Source organism: Enhydra lutris, unplaced genomic scaffold (genome assembly GCF_002288905.1).
Source record: "Enhydra lutris kenyoni isolate GAN:26980312 unplaced genomic scaffold, ASM228890v2 scaffoldscaffold13, whole genome shotgun sequence".
Classification (NCBI taxonomy): domain Eukaryota; kingdom Metazoa; phylum Chordata; class Mammalia; order Carnivora; family Mustelidae; genus Enhydra; species Enhydra lutris.
Genome location: NW_019154097.1, coordinates 55,630,595 through 55,651,736, shown reverse-complemented (window position 1 = coordinate 55,651,736; position 21,142 = coordinate 55,630,595). Strand labels below are relative to the sequence as shown.

Sequence of the window (21,142 nt, the reverse complement as noted above, 5' to 3'; positions counted from 1 at the left end):
ATTCTTCACAAATGCTGTAGTTCCTTCTTTGTATTGGTCCATCAGGTGCTTGTAATACTGACTTGAGCTTAAAATACAGAGGGTGTCATTCTTGAAAAGCTTTTTTGTAAATGTATTTAGTAAAAGTTACATGTATGTCAAGTAGCTTGCTTTGAGGTGAATCAGAGGCCACGAAAGGCTGGTCGCCCTCCCATGGGGCAGTTGGTCTGACAAGAAGCTGCTTGTCCCATGCCTGGTTGCCAGGACACACAGCATCTCTCCGGTGACTGCTGTGTCCTGAGCCGTTGCCACACGGAGGCGCACACGTGAAGTTAGAGGTTTTCCGATTTATACCTGTAAGCTTCTTGCAAAAGGGCACCTTTTTAGACCGTTTTTTTTAAGTTGAGCTTCAAAAATAATGGTCTCTTAACTGCTAATAAAACAAAACGATGGATTAAAAGAATCCCTTTAAACCGTGTTTCTTTTCACATCAAGTATAGGGTCAGGAGTCAGCACACACATGCTTAGAGGAGTGTATGACTTCCAGCAGTTACTCTTAAAAAACCGAACCAAAATGGGTTTCATAAGCAGTGTTCTGCCTTCTGTAATGTGTGACATGTGACAAAGTTTACTGTCTTATTAGGCCATCCAGTGGTGCTACCATTTGTAATCCCCAGATACTTTTTTCCTGAAAAAGTTAAGTCTTTAGAATGGTCTGAGGGCAGTGAGCCCTCCTGCCGTCAGCTGGAGCTAACTGCTGGTGTCTGCAGGGTTTTCTCTGCAAGTTGTGTCGGCACCAACTGTGAATATGTGGGCGGGGGAGGGGGGCACGGGGGATGCTCCCAGGGCATCTGTTTTTGCGGGAAGAGGTGACCAGCCATTCCGTATGTAGCACCACTTCCTAAGTGAACTTCAGTCTTGCGTGGACTTGCTGAGAAGAGACTGTGAACTGATTTGAGAGAATTTTGGTAAAATGCATACGAGAGTAGGTTTTCTGGTGTGTGTTGAGTGTGCCCCTCTTGCACACGTTATCTGTCACAGGTCACCTGCTGGTGCAGACGCTGCGAAGGATCGGCGGCTGGGGATGGTCTGTGTCCAGGACACTGTTGTCGGTCCTCTGGTTGGCTGTGGTGGCTCCAGGTGGTTATTTTGGCTTTCTCTGTCAGCACTCTTGGCAAGTCTTCGGCCGTTAGACACCTACAGTTAATGATTGATGTAGCCGAATGGAAGGTTCATTTGAGGGTCCCATGTTTTGCTCCTTGATCTAACACATGTCATTGCCTTAGATGTGCTAACATACATGCTCTGGGTGCATGAGCGCTCGTCGTTTCCCTGCTGTGTTGGGTCCTGTGGATGTCCAGCTGCTCTGCTGAACTGGCATGGAGAATGCATGGGTTTGGGGTTTCCTCGTTCATAGCTCGTTCTGTGTGCTGCTCATGTCCCCCTCGGGACGCGCCATCCCTAACTTTGTCTTCACATACTTACGCTGTATTTGTTAGCGGATGTCCTTGTGCTTCTTGCTTGAACTGCACGAAAACGGTCCATTTAGGCGTTTGATTTTCCAAAGAGCATGTCTTTAGAATGTTCGGTGTTTTCTCTTTCAGGGAAGGCAGCCTCTGGAATATTCTGGTGGCTAGGGATTGGATGGTACCAGTTTGTTACTTTGATTTCCTGGCTGAATGTGTTTCTTCTTACAAGGTAAGGAAACCAATATCGTATCAACTTGGTGGTTTTTGTTTTGTTTTGTTTTGTTTTTTTAAAGATTTATTTGACAGACAGAGAGAGCTCACAGTAGGCAGAGAGGCAGGCAGAGAGAGAGAGGAGGAAGCAGGCTCTCCGCTGAGCAGAGAGCCCGACGTGGGGCTCGATCCCAGGACCCCGGGATCATGACCTGAGCCGAAGGCAGTTGCTTAACCCACTGAGCCACCCAGGCGCCCCTCAACTTGGTGTTTTTAAGAGCTGACTTTGTGCTCATTGCAGGATATAATTTGATTTGTTGTTTTTTTAAAATAATGATTTGGTTTATGTTTACATTGTTTTTATAGTTTGGTATATTAACGTCTTTTTTATATCCCTTTATATTTTACAAAGTGTTTTCGTGTTTTTATGTAATTTTTCAAACTATTCCTGTAAGAAAGGAAAGGTAGCTGTTATTCTTAAAATCCCAGTGGATAGGAGTTAAGGGTTTTGTCATGGATTATGCAGATTGGGAGGGTCTGGCTCCCACACCCCCAGCCCCGGGTGAGTGACTATAGTGGGCCAGTAGCCAAGGTCCTTTAGTGCCCAGCACGATGCCGTACAAATCCCCAATTAGTGAGTGTGTTTGGTTGTTACTGTGGGCCAGGACACTGTTTCATAGACAGGTCCCTGCAGACCTTGTAGATAACACCAGAACTGCGTTTCTGGGGCACCTGGCCGGCTCAGTCAGAGGAACGTGAGGCTCTTGATCTCGGGGTCCTGAGTTCGAGTCCCGTGTTGGGTATGGAGCCTACTTAAAAAAAAAAAAAAGCAATTGTAACTGCATTTCTAATACTGTAGACTTTCATTTTAAGATAAGGGCGAGGTTTTTTTGTGTAAAATTACCCAGAGAGATAAAGTAGAATGGTGACTCTGTTATATCCGAGTTAAGTTTTTCTTTTTGTTCCTAGGTGCCTTCGAACGATCTGCATGTTTTTAATCTTGCTCATTCCATTATTACTTTTACTAGGTAAGTAAACTTTGACTTAGCTCCGTGATGAGTATCTGCACACGAAGATGTCAGTGAGGGGAGAACTTAGCATTTCAGTGCATGTGTCACAGAGCCTTGTCCAGACACACGCATATGGTTGGCCCCTGTCCCCTTCAGGTGCAGGTCTGTCCCTGTATGGCCAGGGGGACCTCCTCTCAGGCCTGCCTGTGCTCAACTGGATGCGCACGTACGGAGCCTGGTGGGTGGGCAGCCCCGAAAGCACGTTCACACCAGACGCGTCTCACCTGCACCGGCCGCTGGAGGTAACCACACAGAAGCCCTCTTCTGCAGCGTCCCCTTCTGTGTTCTGCAGAGAGCAGGCGCCCTGGTTCAGAAAGTGTTGTTAAATGTCAAATCAGCAAGCTTTATAGCTCCGTAAGCGTTCTGAGGTAGTTCAAGTAATGCATAGGTAAATAATCTCATTTAGTTAATATTAACTTAAAAAATAGTAGTATGTATTACTTTGGAAAATATAGAAAGTAAGAAGGGAAGTCAAGCCCCCATAGTCTGCCCTGTAAGGAAAATCCCTGAGGATGGGCACTGTCCTGTCCAGTCCTTTAGCATGTCCACACGTGTCGTAGGGACATTCTGCTGTGATACTGTGCTCTGTGTCTGTGCCTGAAAATGCCCTGAGGTTATTTGATGCCAAGCCTGATGTCTCCTTTGTGCTGCTGGACTTGCTCTCACTGTTGTAGGAGGGAGACAAGGCTTATCACTGGCATCGGATGAGTGAAGTGGAAAGGGAGATGACCTTGCTGTCTGGACAGTGTCGCAACCACGACGAGAAGCTTAGAGAACTGGCTGCTGTGCTTCAGCATCTGCAGGCACGGGTGGACCAGATGGACGGCGACAGCGAAGGGACACTGTCCTTGGTTCAGCGTGTGGTAGGGCAGCACTTGAAGGAAATGGGTGCCGACAGACTGTCGGGCTCTCAGGTAATGCTGAGGGGTTCTCAAGTGTTTGCTTTCTGTTTGGGGATGAACAGGAGAGGCGCTGCTGTGACAAGTGGTTGTGCTTTTTGGCTCTTGGGAGCAGTGTGCCGAGGGCCGGGGCCTTTCCTGATGCTTGCCGGGGACCGGGAGCTGCAGCCCGAGGAACACTGGCGGAGTAGGCATCCCGCTGGGGGCCAGGGGGCTGGGAGCAGCGGGTATCGGGGATAGAGTCGCCGTGGGAGGCTTGCTCTTGGGAGCCACAGGTCCTGGTGCCGTCTGTGAGTTGCTCCGGACCCGCATTTTACTTTGACAAAGGATTGAACCTACTCATTCAGTGAAGTTTCCCTGTCAGCTGTGATTTGATTTGCATTTTGTGCAACACTGATTCGAAATGTTCACATCTGTGATCAGTCTCACAGTAACGAAGTTCAGAGGAGTTGCTGTTCTGTGTGGAACCCTGAACAAAAAATGTCTTGTTTATTTAGTATCCTTGACGAAAGAATTGTCAGTTTTCCCCAAAACTGGTGTTTATTTTCCTAAGTTTCAAAATGAGTATTTATTCAATATATAGGTATGTTGGAAGGAAGTCTTTAAAATATGTGTTGCCTGTTGCGCGAACAGCCTGCTTCTCCCTCAGTGTCTTGTCTCAGAGCCCCTCCCCCTCAGTTGTCCTTAGCACAGTAGAGGGGGAACTGCCAATCCCCCTCCCCCGCCTGGTGCAGTCTGTCTGCGGCCCGGGGACTCCCAGGCCTCCCCAAGGTCCTGCACAAAGCTGGGTCCTGCCGTGCTCTTGAGCAGGCCTGTCTCTCGTCCCTGGAACCTTCAGCTAGACTTGGCCCCAGGCCGAGCGTCCCCAGACCGGTTGCCCCCTGACAACCACCTTCCCTCCCACCTTTCAGGTTACTATCTTCTCCCCTGTGACGGTGAATGAATGGCCCTTGACTCTGGTCTGGCCTGAGGCGCATCAGTAGTTGTTACTGTAATGTGCTGCTAGCACAGGGGCCTGAGGGAACAGGGCACGCTGGCACCTTCTCCGCATGGCCCCAGGTGGCCATACGTGGAGTTCCCGCATCTGCTCAAGGCGCACTTGGCATCCTGCATTGATTCCTCGGCCTTTGCTGCTTTTTAGCTGCTTGCCCCTCAAACTGAGATGACTTTGGTCAAATCCAGTTGACACAGTTGTGATCGGCCTGTTCTTACTGGTTGTTTGACAGCTTTGTTACATGGAAAGGGTGAACGGAACTTAGCTGGTTTTTTGCAGACAAGTTGGACCAGTAGGAAGGGTTGAAGCTCATCCATCTCAAGGGAGATGCTGTTTGGGAAAAAAAAAAAAAAAAAATAGCTGGACTGTTGTAGGTGGCCGATCATGAAATCTGTCCCTGTGGGCGGGACGTTTCCTAGGTGAGTGTAGAGTCACGGCAGGAAACGTGTTGATCTTAAGGAGGGTTTCTCAGGTGAGGTATTCTGAAATAACCGTCCCCACCACAGGGATGATACGGCTGTGAAATCCTAATTCTCTTGGCAACCTTCAGTTGTGGTGATTTCTTTCTCGTGCAGAGAGAAGAGATGAAGGTTAAGAAAAACAACCAAGCATCAGTTGTGTCGTGTTCTGTGAACTCTCAAATCTTACGCCGTCTGGGCTCACTTTAGAACTGGGTTCTGAATTAGACTAGTTGAGTACAGCTTGAGCGTCGTCTTCTCACCCCGTTCTCCGGTGTGTTCCTGTGCGCAGGTGCGCCTATGACACTAATCCTGTCTCGGGCGTCCCTCGATCCCAGGCTGGCTTCTGAAGCGGCCTGCGCTCAGCTCACACTGGTCCCCCCCACCCCAGCATGTGTTGGTGCCACGCATCTGCACCGCGCCATCGAGCCCGCCGCCAGCTGCCTGGGCAGTGGGAGCCTAGCTTCCCAGCTGCACTGGCGGACAGCCGAGAGAGTGGACCCTCTCATCGTGGTGCAGAGTTCGGTGGTGGGCAGCACCGGTGAGGAAGCTCCCGGCGGCGTTTGTGGCCACCCTTTCTGTGTGTCAGCGACCTGGGTTTTTCTGTCGAGCTAGCCTTCATCCCTGTGCTCTGGTTTATCTCGTTTTTAATTTGTTTTTAGGTAAGCCTCTATAAATTCATTGTGGTTATAATTTGGAAGAGATGGGGTCTGATTAATAAGCATGACCTCCAGGAATGAAAGATTCAAATTACTTTCTGTTTCTGTATCTTCTGGCCTGGGTCTCAGTCTCTTCAGGGCGCACGGTGCCCATCCCTGCCTTCTGAGCGGATGGTTGGCAGTGACTTCTCCATAACAGTATCTGACAATCCGCATGTGCCTCTCCCTTCTAAGAATTGCTGGACAAGTTGGCTGGGCATAGGTTAAGCAAACCATAGTTTTTTAGCAATTCCCTCGCTTCTCTGATACGCTTGTTGCTCTCTTATTTCACGAGCTGGAGGAGTAGCTTGTGTGTTCAGTGCTAGGAAAGGCCCTTGAGGCACGTAGGAAACTGTGCTGCGGGGCGGTGCTCTGGTCGGGTCCTTCCTAGAGCCTCGTCATGTGTCGCACACTGTGTGTGAGCTCGGAGAGCGGGTCAGGTGTGTCTGCCCTCCCTCACGTGGGGGGCTCTCCACATGGTGTGTGCGCACTCAGGTGAGGGGTGGATGTGTGGACACTGAGGGGCCCCCCTGAGGACGCCAGGCCAGGCTGTGACCAGGCGGTCTCGTGTTTGGGGTTCTGTGTAGAAGCAGCGTAACTCCCACTTGTGTTCCTTTCCAAGAGTGACGCTGTGACTGTCCGCCAAGAGCAGGAGTTGCGCCTCTCCAACCTAGAAGACCTTCTTGGAAAGCTGACGGAGAAGTCTGAGGTATGCGCCTCGACCTTCCCTCTGTGAGAGGGCACCTGCATCCGTCTGTGTGCTCGCACTCCTCAGTCTGCGGGGAGAAAGCTTTCTCAGTGTTGCCTCCACCCCGGGAGCTCATACGATTTGCACAAGGGTGTCTTTTTCATGGACTCCAAGAGAAAGGAATCTTTTCAAGGGGGCCTGAGCCCCTTTTTCTCCTTGAGGTCACACAGCCTCCTGCAGAGAGACTTTGTAGAGCAAGAACCTTAGACAGTGTTAATTTTCTATTGGAAAAACTGTTATTGTCAGATATTGGTGGGGGGCTGGGGGTGGCTGGGATGTTTGCACTGATCTGAGCCACAGGGATAGTGGCGTGCTCTGGCATGTTGGATTCAGGGCTGACATGGAGCAGCGTGGGGGTATTGGGGCAGCTGTCCTGTTCCTGCACGTGGAACCAGGTGAGTCCCAGTCACCCGCTGACAGCAGGATCTATGGTATCAATGGGGAGGGGATGGCTGGAGAAGGAAGCCAGAGGCCAGGAGCGTAGTCCTTGCTTTGTTTTGTGCTGGGGGATTCTGACCTCGTTCAGCTGGAGTTTGAATGGACACGGCTTCCCCACGTGGTGTGGTGGTGTCAGCCCCCATCTGTGAACAGACCCTGTTCCTGAGTCCTCTCTCCATGTGTGACTCTGTCACAGTCTGGTCCTTCCCCTTTCAAAAACGACTTCCCAGAGGTGCCACCGGTGTTCTCTGTGGCCTGGGTGCTGGTTGCAGGAGCTGCCGTTTCGTATGTCCATCAAGGTGTTTCGTGTGATTTCTGCACCTCTCTGAATATTTCTTTTATGTCTTCTTAGGGTTTATTTTGAGGGATGCCTGGCTGGCTCAGTTGGAAGAGCATGTGACTCTTAATCTTGGGGTCATGGGTTCAAGCCCCATGCTGGGTATAGAGATTACTTAAAAAAACAAACAAAAAAACGGTATAATCCTTAAGAAAACAACAAAAAAAAAACCCCACGTTTATTTTGAAAAAGTAAAAATCCCTTGCCTTCCAACCAGCAGGCAGGTCTGGGCTTTGAACTAAAGGGAGAAAAAGTCACGGGTAAATACATGTAGTTCCATATAGAAATAATGTTAAGTGTGTGATTTATGAAATGTTGGTATATAGCTCCTGTTTAAACAGTTCTTTCTCATACTTTTTAGGCCATCCAGAAGGAACTAGAACAGACCAAGCTGAGAACAGCTAGGTAGGCTACTTTCAGATGAGTTAATACCGGTCTTGTGTTTGTGTGAACGCAGCAGACGTCCCTGAGGGGGCGCTGTGTGCACCGTGCGTTCTGGGCTTTCTGGTGGACATGCTCCCAGCTGTGTCTTTCTGGGTGGCCCTTGGTGCCACCCGAGGACCAAGAGCCTTACTACCAGGGTGCTCTCAGAGCCAGGCCAGGACCCTGGTGCGGGCAGACGTCTGCACCTGGGCTCGGTGTCACGGCAGCTGTTCAAGCATGTGTGTGGCTCTGTGCGCCCATGACCTTTGTTTTTGGCAATCTGAGTGACCCTCCTGTCCCTGATGGTTTCCTGGGGGTGTGGTACGTGGGCTGCTTTTGTCCATCCCCCTGAATTCTCCTGGAAGTGTGGCCTTGCCCTTTCCTCGATTCACTCACCGCACCTTTCCCCACACCTCTCATTTTATTGAGATGGACTCTCTGCAACCCCCGCCATGTGTGTCTAGATGGGACACCTGTCCTCTCCTGTTGCTCTAGGGTTTCCTATTGCTCTAGGGTTTCCTGCAGCTCTGCTCAGACCAGACATGAGCTTTAACTAAGCACCATCCCATCTCTGGCTCCTGTGTGTGTTAGAGACCCTATGTTACTGCAAGTCCCATGTATCCTTCCTGAGGGATAGATTTTGAGTGTTAATACATCTTACTCCCTTCCAGACCCTTTACTGCCATAAATAGGTGTGTTGGTATGCTGACACACAGATCCTAAAAGGTTTATCCTGAAGTCTGCTTTTTTGAGGAATGAATTATTGGTGTCTCATCAACTACACTGACTTATTAAAAAAAATAATATTGCAATATATTGCGTCATAATGTGTAATTCCTATATAAAATGGAATTATTAAACTGAAGCCATACATTTTTAATTCAGTTATCTGTTCCATTAGCTTGAAAGTTTCATATTCAACTTTATGGTGATTATTGATAAATATTGTCTCATTTCTGCGGGTGCGTGACTGGACACGAACGGGGTGCTTGGACACACTGCGTGGACTGGCAGGGGCGGGGTCTCTGTGGGCTCTGACTCGAAGCTGATGGTTGGTGTCCACGTTAAGGTGGGACAGGTGGAGGTGGGTGTATTCTCGACTGGTCTGGTGGCGCTGGTCCCCGCCGTGAGTCTGTAGCCACGTTGACGCATGCGTGACTGCTGACAGCGGACTTCTCTCCTCCTCCCGTGCACTGACCAGCGGCGCTGAGGAAGAGCAGCGCCTCCTTTCTGTGGTCACGCACCTGGAGCTGGAGCTCGGTCGGCTGAAGTCCGAACTGTCCAGTTGGCAGCATCTGAAAAGCAGCTGTGAGGAGGTCCGCAGCATCCACGGAAAGGCAAGTTGGAAAGTCTTCTCACAGAAAGGAGAAGAACTCTTGAAGTTTAGGTTTATTAAGTTGATTTCAACTTTCTCTAGAACCTTTATCTTCTTACATATGAAGTGTTTAAACATCGGAGATAAAGTAGTGAATAGCTCTCCTGGGATTTCCTGTAACTCGTGAACGCTTCCCTGTGCTGCTTACCACGCTTCTTCACATGCACATGGCCACGTGCCAGTCCGGCGGGGTCACGCTGCCTCTGCCTCGTGGGGTCGCGTGTCGGGCGCGTTGGGCCCACGCCACCCATACAGAGAAAAAGTCCGTACGTTCGTACGTGAACAGCTGCGTGCAAACGCAGCCATGAAGGTTCGCACGGCAGATGTCATCGCGAGGCAGAGGCGGATTGGCGGGTTGGGAAAGAGGAATTCCGACACAGGTGGGACACTGATTTCCGCCCAGCAGAGAGCTCCTGAAGTCGCCAGGAGAGGGGACAGTGGGGACGTGGAGGAAGCATTCCCCTGACGGCATTTGCGAGGAGAAGGACAGGGCTCCCGGGCTGGCCTGGCAGCGGCGTGAGCACCAGCAGCATTTTGGGGGTGGGCCGTCGAGGGGTGCCGAGCAGTTAAGAAGATGCACACTCTTAGCCAGTAGCAGCCATACTCTCGGGGCTCCCCCAGCAGAAGTGGAAGCGCTGGCAGGCGGGGATGGGGAGGGCATAGTGGGGTGTCCGTGGTGTGCGATGCCCTGGAGCTCTGAGGGGCCGGGCTGGGCCTCCCTGCGTTATTTCTCCCCTGCATGTCTCTTGTGCCGAGCGACAGGGGGTGTGGAAATGACGCTCAAGGGCGTTGTTAGCGTACGTGAAGTAACACCTCAGTTGCTGGTGTGGCTATTTCCTCGCCGGCCCGAGTTCAAAGACCAGGGGCTCCCCTGTCTCCGCACCAACCTCCGGGGTGTCCTGCGCTGAACACCTGCTGATGAGGTGGACAGAGCCTCTCTCACCTCAGCTCCCCGGGTGCTCTTCTGTTCCCGTTGTCTGTAACCCAGCATTTCTGGAGCGGTTCTCAAACTGTGAAGCAGGAGAGTTGTCGCAGTTACAGGATGGATGTTTGAGAAGCCTTGTGAGAGTTTCGAGGTGTTCAGGTGACGGGAGAGGAGTGTTGAGGATTTTGTTAGAACAGTTACTTCACGTTCTGCTTGCGTGTGGTTTTCCTAGGTAGATGCCCAGGTCCGAGAAACCGTCAGACTCCTGTTCTCGGACAGGGAGCAGGGCGGTTCCCCAGACTGGCTGCTGCGGGCGCTGTCTTCTCGGTTCGTGAGCAGGGACGACCTACAGGCTCTGTTACGGGATTTGGAGCTGCAGATCCTGAAGAACATTACGCACTACATCTCCGTGACGAAGCAGGTTCCGGATTCTGAAACTGTGGTGTCTGTTGCCAAGGAGGCAGGGGTTTCGGGAATCACGGAGGCGGTGAGTGCGTAGGAGACTGGGGTGCCGTGCGTGTTGTGCCCGAGCTGGGGCGGTGACGCCATGGGCGCTCAGTACAGCCCCGTGGCTGGGACCCAGCTGCTCGCATTCCAGAGATCCCGTCCACCTGGGCGGCTGTAGAGCAGCTGCAGTCACAGAAATTGCCCAGGAGCGCGGTGCTGAGCTGCTGTCCCAGACCCTAGTCCTTGCTTTACTCTGGGGAACCCACAGATTCTCCCACTTAGGATTGTTGTGGCTGTGTGAGCCCTGGGTGACAGGGCAGCCCTGTCCCACGTCCATACGAAGGCCCCTGCAGTGGGGGCACAGGACTGAACCCCCCAACCCTATTGCTCCCAAATACAATTAACTGAAAATGTGTTCTTGAAGGAAACGTCTGGCCTTCATTTTCCCATTAACGCTGAGTCTTGTCTTCCCCACGGTGCCCTTGGCTCCGCCCAGCAAGCACGCATCATTGTCAACAACGCTTTAAAGCTGTATTCCCAGGATAAGACTGGCATGGTGGACTTCGCTCTGGAGTCTGGCGGTGAGTAAGCTCCTGCTTACTGAGTACAACGGTCACCTGGTGGCCAGCTGCTTCCTGCCCCACTCATAGGCAGTCTGGAAGCTGATGCTGAGAAAGAGCATCATTCCAGGGACGCCCCTCGCGCTCTCCATCTAGGGAACTGTCAGCCTCTCCCGTGGACAAGCTGCTGGTGACCTGTGTGGCTCTCACATAGGTTGGCAGAAGCCCGTGTAATTCCTTGCATCAGTAGAATCCCAGGCTGGGGGCATTTGAAAACTTTTGGGTTCTTCTGGGTATATCAGAGTTTCCTGACGCAGAAGCATTGGTTGTTTATGATCTGGCGTGGGGTCAAGTGTGATTTCTCTTTTTTTTTAATTGAAGTGTAGAAGTGCCATAACAGACGCTAGAATAGCAGTTCTCAGACTATTTCCCAGAGCGCTTGGGCGTGAGCACATGTCCCTCCAGGTGTCCAGTGAGCGGCGGGTTCATGCCTGCTGCACACTGGGACCAGCCCCGTGGGAGCCTTCCCTCCATGGGAGCAACGGGTGGCAGACAGAAGGCTGCCTGTGATACCTCACCATGAGCAGAGCTGTGGGGGTGCTGTTTGAGTTCTGCAGAGACATGAAGGGAACGTGGCGGTCTGTTAAGTTGGGGCAAGTGGTAAGGCACCGGGCTTGGGCCTCCATCCTCTGGGCCAGGTGTGTGTGAGCCACCAGAATGGCGCTGTAGGGAAGCGTTGTGGTCCACATGTCTTCTGTCACCTGCCCCTTTGGTGATGTTTGGGATGGTGCCCCGGGATCAAGCATGGGAGCGGAGCGTTTCTTTGAGGAAATGGGTGAATGTCCCTACTTCATGAGGGGTGAAGGCTCCAAGGGACATCACGTATGTTTAGGGGAGGTTTTGGTGTCTACCATCTGTGTCACCGAAAATTGTGGTTTTCTGAGTTTTTAAAATTTAGGACTTGAAGATCAACGGCTAGTGAACCAGCATTTTCTCAGAGAAAGGAGGTTCTTGATGCATGGTAGCTGATGAAAGGGTCAGAGAGCCCTGTAGGGCAGCTGTGACTTGGTTTATTCTCCCCCGCCAGTGTGGCAATCCGTATGATGCCCCTGGTCAGGAACTGGTCCCTGCAGGCCCTTCGATGGCCTGAGGCTCCACTGCGTGCGACCCCCTTGCCCTACCAGCATCCCCAAGTCAGGAAGGCTCTGAACTGTTGTCAGCGTATATTTTGTGGAGAATGACTTTTTTAGAATATTAAGTGATTTTAATTACACATTTTTGAAATGTAGTGATTTATGAAGAAACCATTTCAATTCAGAGACATCAAATGCTGTTCTAACCATTGAGCTGGGTCATTGTTTTCTCGGGAGCATAGCTGATCCTGACAGACTTGTACATCCTGTAGAATTGTGGTAATTTTGGTGATGCTGAACCGAAGGGTCTGTCATTACTCAGGGCATTCGTTGACTCTATAAGTTAAAGGACTGTTTTTTATGGGGTCCATATTTAAGGATGCCAATTTTTTTTTTTATTACTTAAATGAGGCTAGAACATTTAAAAAGGTAATCAAGAGGTTCAGAAGTTCAGGTCTGTTGATCAGCAAGGTCCAAGCCGTCTTGATTTGTTTAAATTCCTGGTTCTGCTGGCTCACGATCAGAGGAAGAGTCGGATTGCAGCCCCACAACTGCCTTTGTGGGGAGCTTTGATGGGCCCCCCACCTTGGCAGTCCCCCCGCCTGGAATACAAACTTCTCAGCAGCTTTTATTTTATACTATTTTTTCTTCGAGTATTTGTTGTTGCTTCCCACACTATCTTGTCATGGCACCAGCACCCTGTCTGCCTGATTTCCTGTTGAGGGGCCAATTGGATATATTTTTTGTTTCGTTTTGTTTTTCTTTTTAATGGAGATAGAATTTACATAAGCTAATCTTCACCCTGTTTGAGCATTGGGATTCAGTGGTTTTCAGTGTAGTCGTTCCGGAATACTTAGGTCACCCCAGATAGAGCCCTGGACCTGTGAGGTTAGCAGACGTGGCCCCCAACCCCGGCCCTCCCAAGCAGCCGCTGAGGTCTGCCCGTTGTCATGCTGGGGACGGTTGGCCCTCTGATGACACACACCTATCAGGGAACCACAGTGCCTGTCGGAACCGCTGCTCTTTTTTTTTTTTTTTTTTTTTTTTTTTTTTTCTTTTTAAAGGTTTTATTCATTTATTTGACAGAGATCACAAGTAGGCAGAGAGGCAGGCAGAGAGAGAGGGAGAGGGAAGCAGGCTCCCCGCTGAGCAGAGCCCAATGCGGGACTCGATCCCAGGACCCTGAGATCATGACCCGAGCCAAAGGCAGCGGCCCAACCCACTGAGCCACCCAGGTGCCCCTGCTCTTTCTCTAGTGAGAGGCACGGAAGCACATTCTGAGTCACCGCTGCTAGAGTGGCAGAAAGGCTGCTGCTTTGAGGGTGGCGCCTGTGTCCCCCAAACTTGGGAGATGTCCATGTGAGGCTGGGCTGACCGTGAAGTCAACTGCTGTTTGTCAAAGTGGAAGCTTGAGAACGTTCAGCTGTTGCAGCGAACCCTGCCGGGTGGTCCCTACAGGGGGTAGACCCCTGCCCAAGGGTCAGGGCCCGGGGTCGGAGGTTGCTGAGGCGGCTCTGGGTTGGGGGCCAGGAATCAGTGGCCAGGAGTCAGGGGTTAGGGCCTGGGGGTCAGGGGTCAACGTAGAACGCTGAGGTGGCTCTGGGTCATCGGCTGGGGGTTGGGGATCAGCGCAGACACCGAGGTGGCTTTGGGTCGGGGGCTGGGGTTCAGGGGTTGGCTCAGATGCTGAGGTGGCTCTGGGTTGGGGGCCGGGGGTCGGGGGTGGGCGCAGACACTGAGGCTGCTCTGAATCTTGTTTTAAGGTGGGAGCATCCTGAGCACGCGCTGCTCTGAGACATATGAGACCAAGACTGCGCTCATCAGCCTCTTCGGGATCCCGCTCTGGTATTTCTCACAGTCCCCGCGCGTCGTGATCCAGGTGAGTCCCGATCTGGCTGCCCCTCCCCTGTGTTGCGGGGGGTAGCCAGGAGCTGCTCTGTGGCCGCCCGTGAGTGTGGCATGGCGTGTGTCCCTGCGGGGGGCTGCTAGCCCGAGGGCTTAGCTCTGGGGGTCCGCACACCCGTGGGAAGGTGCCAGCACCCTTGTCCCTCCGGTGCATACCTGCAGCACGGCCCGGCCCCGCTGACGGCCGCAGGGGTCCCTGCTGAGGCGGGTTGTGCTTCCCTGCTTGTTGAAGGGGCAGAGTGGGTGGAGACCCCTCCCCTGCGCCACTGTGTGTGGCACCTGGCTCACACCAGCTGGTGGGGCTGCCCACGCTCCCTCGGGGCCTCCGGGGCCACCCATGGGCTGCACAGCTGCTGCAAGAGGCTCGTGTCACATAGGCAGTTACAGAGGCTGGGGAGGAAGGACTCACATCGTCACCTGTGTACGTTTGTTTCCTAAAGTGCTGCCTAGTGTGACCGTTCTGAAGAAGAGTCAGACAATTCCTCTTGTGTGAAATATCCCCACGGTGGTTGTCCTTTTCTTTGAAAACAAGAGTTTACTAATTCATCTGACCGTGAAGTATCAGTTAACTTAAAATTTTGATGCCCATGGGGCGCCTGGGTGGCTCAGTGGGTTAAAGCCTCTGCCTTCGGCTCAGGTCGTGATCCCGGGGTCGTGGGATCGAGCCCCATATCGGGCTCTCTCCTCAGCAGGGAGCCTGCTTCCTTCCTCTCTCTGCCTGCCTCTTTGCCTACTTGTGGTCTCTGTCTGTCAAATAAATAAATAAAATCCTTAATAAATAAAAAAATAAATAAATAAATAAATTTCGATGCCCTGGTGCTGTCGGCCTCCTCTGGTCCTTGGGAACCCGGCTGTGATGGGTGTGCATGGGCGGCCTCCCTGCAGGCGTGAGCACCGGCCAGGCAGCGCCATCGCTCCCCCGGCTCCAGTTTGCGGCTACTCACAGGAACCCCCAGGCAGGCATCGCCTCGGCGGCCTCAGACAGTGCAGAGGGCTTGATGTTCCTGGTGTCCCCGTGATGCCACACGGACCCCGAGGCATTGTGTCTGTGAGCTGACTGCATCCGGCGGTCTCCAGGAGCTGGCATTCAGATGTTAGCCGCGTGAGCGAGGGAGTGCATTGTCAGGAGAACTCCCAAAGGAACCGGAACGGGGAGGGTTGAAGAGGAGGAACCATTATCTGGAATGAGATTGGAGGAATAGGTGATTGGCTTCTTAGAAGTAAAGAGAATTTTTGTAGGATCTGGGAACAGCAGACACAGCATTGCCTCCTACTTCCGTGACCGAGCGCCGGTGGGGGTGTCCGAAACTGCTCCCCAGCTCTCCTGGGGCTCAGGCCCAATCCTTTTTGTAGAGGGCACAGCCGGGGCTCACTGAATGGTGCCACTCCCTGGGAACCCATGCGAAGCCCAGTCTCCACGGTGCTGGGGAAACTGTTCCCAGGGAGGGGACTCCTGGAGGCACTTTGCTGTCAACAACGCCCAGAGGGGTGCCCAGGGGATCTGCAGTGTCCCTGCAGCGCCATCTGGGGACAGAGCGTAACCCTGGAGGGCCTAGATCATTTTCACAGGGCAGGCAGAAAGGCTGCATGGTGAGAACAAAGGATCCACCAAGAATGACTTACAAGTGTAAGCGTCTGGCAGAGGGATCACCACGCCCCTGCCCCTTCCCTGCCTGTTCTGCATTGGGAGCGCACATGTGCACGTGGCGTGCTCTGGTCAGCACCGCACACTCAGCTAGCCTGGCAATAGGCATGGTGGCTCCTCTCTGGCTGTTAAAAGTCCTCTCCCAACAAAATACCCCACGCCTGTCATTTTGTTTTTTTTTCTTAAAGGTTTTGTTTATTTATTTGAGAGAGAGAGCATGACGGGGGAAGGTCAGAGGGAGAAGCGGGCTCCCCACGGAGCAGGGAGCCCCATGCGGGATTCAATCCCAGGACTCGGATCATGACCTGTGCCGAAGGCAGATGCTTAACCGACTGAGCCGCACAGGCGCCCATGCCTGTGATTTTTTGTTTTTGCCAGTGTATCTTAGGGATAGCAGGGGACTGCTGGGTCAGAGGGTCAGTGGGCGAGGAGCTCTGCGGGCTATTGCCAAATGATGCTCCTTAAGGGGGTATGTTGTGCGTACTGACCAGCCGTTAGCATGCGGGGTTCCACGGATCCCAGTGTTACTGTTGATTTTTTTGGTGAGAAAGGACGGTATCTGTGGCTTAAGTGTGTATTTCTCTTGTTACTCTGTAGGTGGAGCACCTTTTCATATGTTTGAGGACCATGTAAATTTACTTTTCTTAAAATATGCTTGCCTCGCCCAGTTTTGTTGAAGGTGCCGGCTGTCGTAAATGTTGGGAGGCTCACTCCCGTACTGGAGACAGCCCCCCTCTGGGGCTCAAGCTGCACATGCCTTTCCCCAGTTTGTCGTTTCATTTTGCTTATCGTGGTTTTTTTACTTTGCAAAAAGTCTTTCGTGTTATTATTGTTTTTGTGTTTCTGTATTTCAAGTTTTAAAATGTCAGGTGCATTCTAAAGAGCTCGTATCCCTGCATTTGACCCTTCACAAGGGGGTTTGAGCTGAGCAGCCACCCTTCAGGCAGGTGTGTGTTTATAAACAAAATGTTGTCAACAGTAGGTTTCCTCTTCCTTACGATTTCCTTCAGCTTATGTCATTGTAAGAATACAGCAGATCACTTGCGTCTATGCCATGTGTTGATTGACCTCCTGTGATAGGTGAGGCTTCTGGTCACCTGTGGGCTGTTACTGGTTAAGTGTGTAGGGAGTCAGAAGTTCCAGATGGAGTTCTCACAGTGCAGGGAGGGTCAGTGCTCCGGCTCCCACATGGATCAAGGGTCAGGTGGACTAAGTCGTCGTCTTCTGCCTCTTCCCTAGCCTGACATCCATCCAGGTAACTGCTGGGCGTTCAGAGGCTCGCAGGGCTACCTCGTGGTCCGGCTGTCCATGAAGATCCATCCCACCACCTTCACCCTGGAGCACATACCGAAGACGCTCTCGCCCACGGGCAACATCACCAGTGCCCCCAAGGACTTCGCCGTCTATGTGAGTGAGCTGGCTCCCGTTCTCCTCCTCCTCCCGCTCTGGGACCTGCATGGAGATGAGCCCGGTGGCAGAGGCTGGCTCCTGTCCCCCCCCCCCCCCCCAAGCCCCTCAGTGCTCTCAGCAGATCTGACGCAGAGGGCGCCATCTCAGTCCTTCCCTGGGGAGGCAGCTTATACGGAGTGTGTTTGCTGTCCCCAACCTGTGGACCTGCCGAGTTCTGTTTCCAGAGAACGTAGGGCCGTTGGGCTGTATACTGTTTCCTGCTCAGTTGACAGGACATTTCCCACACACAAGTTGAAAAAAGAGCCCCCAGAAAAGCCATTGTTCATGCTGCGTATTTTCTGCTCTCTCCTTTCTCTCTCAAAAATACAGTCAAGAAAACACTGTTCATAAAATTCTGTTTCTTGGTGTAAAAAACCAAACTTCCCATAGATACTTTTTGATGGCAATTAACTTTTTTTTTTTTTTAAGATTTTATTTGATAGAGAATGCACAGAGCAGGGGAGCAGCAAGCAGAGGGAAAGGGAGAAACAGACTCCCTGCTGTGCAGGGTGCCCGATGCAGGGCTCGATCCCAAGGACCCTGAGATTATGACCTGAGCCACAGGCTCCTTAACCGACTAGACCCTTAACTGACTGAGCCACCCAGGTGTCCTGATGGCATTAACTCTTTGCACATATCTTTAAATAGCACAAAATACCATTTTGTAGCTAAACCCGGGTGTATCTCTCCAGTTTGCCCGCTGTGACTTGAGCTCTCCCTCACTCCCTCAGACCAGGCGCTCACAGCCCTGCGTCCCTCACTGCAGAGGGGGCAGGCAGGGCATGAGCATCTGCAGGGCCCCTGACCCCTTGCTGCGGGCGGGTGACCAGCACTGACCTCCCTGTGCCCTCTTATTCTAATCTCTGCTAACTTGACAGGTGAAAACCGCATATTTCATCAGTGTTGCTGTGCATTTCACACGTACTTTCCTTTGTTTTTTGTATGTCCATTTCGTTTTTATTCATTTATCCTTTGGGATCTTAGCTTCCTCATGCATACCTGAGCTACTTTGTACAGAAACGCTAGTCAGGGGTCATGTACAGACGCACTTCCCGGTGTCGGTCTCGATTCTGCATTTGGCCACATGTGCCCATGGCCCATTGTTGCCTCCATGCATCCCACACCAGGCAGTCCTTCCCCGTGATGACGCACTCTAGCAGTCACCTCTGTTTCCTATTGGTGACTTCCTTCTTGTGGCAACACACACAGCACAGCCCCGCCTTCCCTGTCTGAAGCATGTAGTTCCCTGGACAAAGTTCCTTCACACGGCTCTCCCTCACAGAACCTGCTCATCTTCCCTGATGGAGACTCTGCCCCCACTGCACACCAGCCCCCGGCACCCCCGTCTGTTCTTGGTGTGAGGTGGCCCGCTGTCCTTTTTCCAGGCTCCTCAAGTTCCACTTGGGGCATTGAGGGCACTGTGAGCCACTGGGTGACGGTGGGGTCTGTGCGGTTGGACATTCAGTCCCATGTCTTTCGTTAGCTCGCCAGTTGTGGTGTGGTCTTGCCTACCTGTGTGACAGGAGGCGTAACAGCTGCCTCACGGGGCTGCCGTGATTATGTGAAGCCCTTAACACAGTGCAGAGCATTTGACAGGACTTCTGGGGAAGACCATAGTGATGCTTGCCTCCTCCCATCCTAACGAACGGCAGTGTCCTTTTTCCTTTATTTGATGACTATCTGGTTTTGGTTTCAGGGATTAGACAATGAATACCAAGAGGAAGGGCAGCTTCTGGGACAGTTCGTGTATGATCAGGAAGGGGAGTCACTCCAGATGTTCCACGTTCTGGTAAGAACTTGCACTGCTCCTGGGGGCCTGTAGGTTCCTTCTGTCCGGTGGGCAGGAGAGCTGCCGGGGTGCACGTGGGCGTCAGCGCCGGAGGAGACTGGAATCTGAGCTTCCTAGTTCTTCCCAAACGAGCCTTTGTAGTGTATATTTTGCTCTGCACACAGGCGTCCTGTTTTTGACGCTGAAAGTAAATCTGTGGCTTGTGAGGAGTCCGTTTCCCTGAGCTCTGTGTCTGATGATAGATGACGGAGTTGACACGGACACTGAATTTCCCACATGGCTACTTCCTGTCGGATGGCAGAGTTGGAGAAGTGACTGGGCCTGGGCTGTTACTGTGAATCAGGTGTTTCCCCTCCCCTTTCCATTTCAGAAGAGACCTGACGGAGCTTTCCAGATAGTGGAGCTTCGGATTCTCTCCAACTGGGGCCATCCTGAGTACACGTGTCTCTATCGGTTCAGAGTTCATGGAGAGCCGGTCAAGTAGAGACCCTCCTGTGGCTCTTGTACATTTTGTATATACGGGGACAGCCTCAAACACTGGAGCCCTTCCTGAACCGGGCACGTGGAGCACCGGGAGGACGCCACCCTCAATAAACACCGCCCACTGCCAGTGGGGGCTGACGCCTGGCTCGCTCCTCTGTCCGCAGGAAACCCTGCCTGGCGAACGCCTGGCTTCCCCGAGACCCGCTGGCCACGGCCCGTCTCTGCGGGAATCCGGCGGAATGCGTAGTTGTTCTGGGGGTTTGTTTTTGAACAGAAAGCTCTTGATACTTGTATACTCTCGGCATCAGGAACAGAGCGAGTGAAGTTAAAGGTCAAAGTGTTCGTGAAGGTTTGATATTTAGCCTTTCACTGGCCCGTCTAAAGGACTTTGGGGGCAGACCTGTTTCATCTGTTCCATCCAGCACACATTTCTTTCAGGGAAAAACGTCACCAAATTTCAGAGTTCTGAACTCCTTTCCTTTAGGAGAGGGCTGCTTCTTTATTCAGCACCAGTAGTTAAAGTTCCCAGGTGGAGGAAGGGAATAATTTTTTCTACTTAGTTTGCTCCTGCTTGAGAAAGACTTTCAGAGTCAGGCCTGGATGTGTTGTTTCTGTTCAGAATCCGGGATGGGTTGGTTTGTTGGGTTGGTTGGGCTTGAAGTGGGTCTGATTGAGAAGGGTGGTGGTCTGGATCTCAGCCAGTGCTGGAACAGAGGGCTCAGGTCTCAGCAAATCTCCGCCCTTTGGGGCCACCCTTGAGTTGGACCTCACAATGTCTGTAGGAGCCCAGAAATCCAACCTTGGGGATGTCATCAGGTTTTGTTTTAAATCTTGCTGCAAAGTTGAACACTAATGTGCTCCCAGTCTTTCAGAATCTTCAGTTTTTACTCTTCTGATGGTTCTCCAAGGACACTGTCCGGTGTGGTAAATTCACCATTACGTTGTAGGTTTATAATTTTTCTTACGGCGGCACTTTCTTCCTGGCTTTCGTCGGGATTTGCCTCTTAATACAACTGTCGGCCATTCTCAATTCCTAGGAGACTTGTTTTGTTTATAATTAATATTTAATATTTAGACTATTTTACTGAGCAGACTTTATAAATGAGATATTTGCAAGGCACTTAAAGTGTTACAGATGTTTTAAAAATTATTTAAGTTTTATGGGTTAAGACCGTTCTTTCCATGTTCTCATAAACACTGTATTTTCAGAAACAGAAAGTGATGGTGCTGACTGGGGTTTTATGTGTACTGCACAACTGTCCTCAACTCCATACAGTAGCATTTTTTTTTCACTCTTAGAATTGGGATTCAATAATGCCTATGCAGTTTAGTTGGATAAAATGTATACAGATGTTTCAGATATTACAGGATAAATATATAAGTCAAAATTTCCTATATAAAACTAAATTTGGGAGTTGGGGTGGAAATATTTTGAATATTTATTTTTAAAGATGCAGAATAGGACTTTGTGCACGGTATTTTTGTAAATGCTTTTCAAAATACTTGTCTTTGGTAGTGCTGCTTTTGCTGCCACCAAATTGATAAGATGCTATTGAAATGTTTAAATAAAGAGTTTAAATTTTTAAAAGTGCATGTGATGTTTCCAGTGAAGAATAAACTCTTTCTTCTGTTTGCCTTGTTCCTGCCCCTGGGCGGGTGGGGGCAGGACTAGTGCATTTGCATATTCCTGGGGCCTCTGCATTCTGGG

The 21,142-nt window shown here is 51.4% G+C and overlaps 1 protein-coding gene and 1 non-coding gene across 3 annotated transcripts in view; both read left to right on the top strand.

Moving 5' to 3' along the window:
* Positions 1-21,022, top strand: part of LOC111145737 (Sad1 and UNC84 domain containing 1) — a 41,137-nt gene extending 20,115 nt beyond the window's left edge. The window contains exons 9-22 of one of the 2 annotated variants that reach the window (XM_022500902.1): positions 1,021-1,119; positions 1,584-1,677; positions 2,628-2,686; positions 2,825-2,970; positions 3,403-3,642; positions 6,400-6,486; positions 7,662-7,705; positions 8,925-9,060; positions 10,256-10,510; positions 10,967-11,051; positions 13,927-14,042; positions 16,953-17,120; positions 18,859-18,951; positions 19,322-21,022. In XM_022500902.1, coding sequence (XP_022356610.1) covers positions 1,021-1,119; positions 1,584-1,677; positions 2,628-2,686; positions 2,825-2,970; positions 3,403-3,642; positions 6,400-6,486; positions 7,662-7,705; positions 8,925-9,060; positions 10,256-10,510; positions 10,967-11,051; positions 13,927-14,042; positions 16,953-17,120; positions 18,859-18,951; positions 19,322-19,435 — 1,736 coding nt within the window. In that variant the 3' untranslated portion in view covers positions 19,436-21,022. The remainder of the gene's footprint in view (positions 1-1,020; positions 1,120-1,583; positions 1,678-2,627; positions 2,687-2,824; positions 2,971-3,402; positions 3,643-6,399; positions 6,487-7,661; positions 7,706-8,924; positions 9,061-10,255; positions 10,511-10,966; positions 11,052-13,926; positions 14,043-16,952; positions 17,121-18,858; positions 18,952-19,321) is intronic. The other variant, XM_022500903.1, reaches the window with a different exon arrangement.
* On the top strand, positions 7,333-7,405 carry TRNAK-CUU. The gene has a single exon. It is a non-coding gene; the product is annotated as a tRNA-Lys (tRNA).
* Positions 21,023-21,142: the final 120 nt, after the last annotated feature.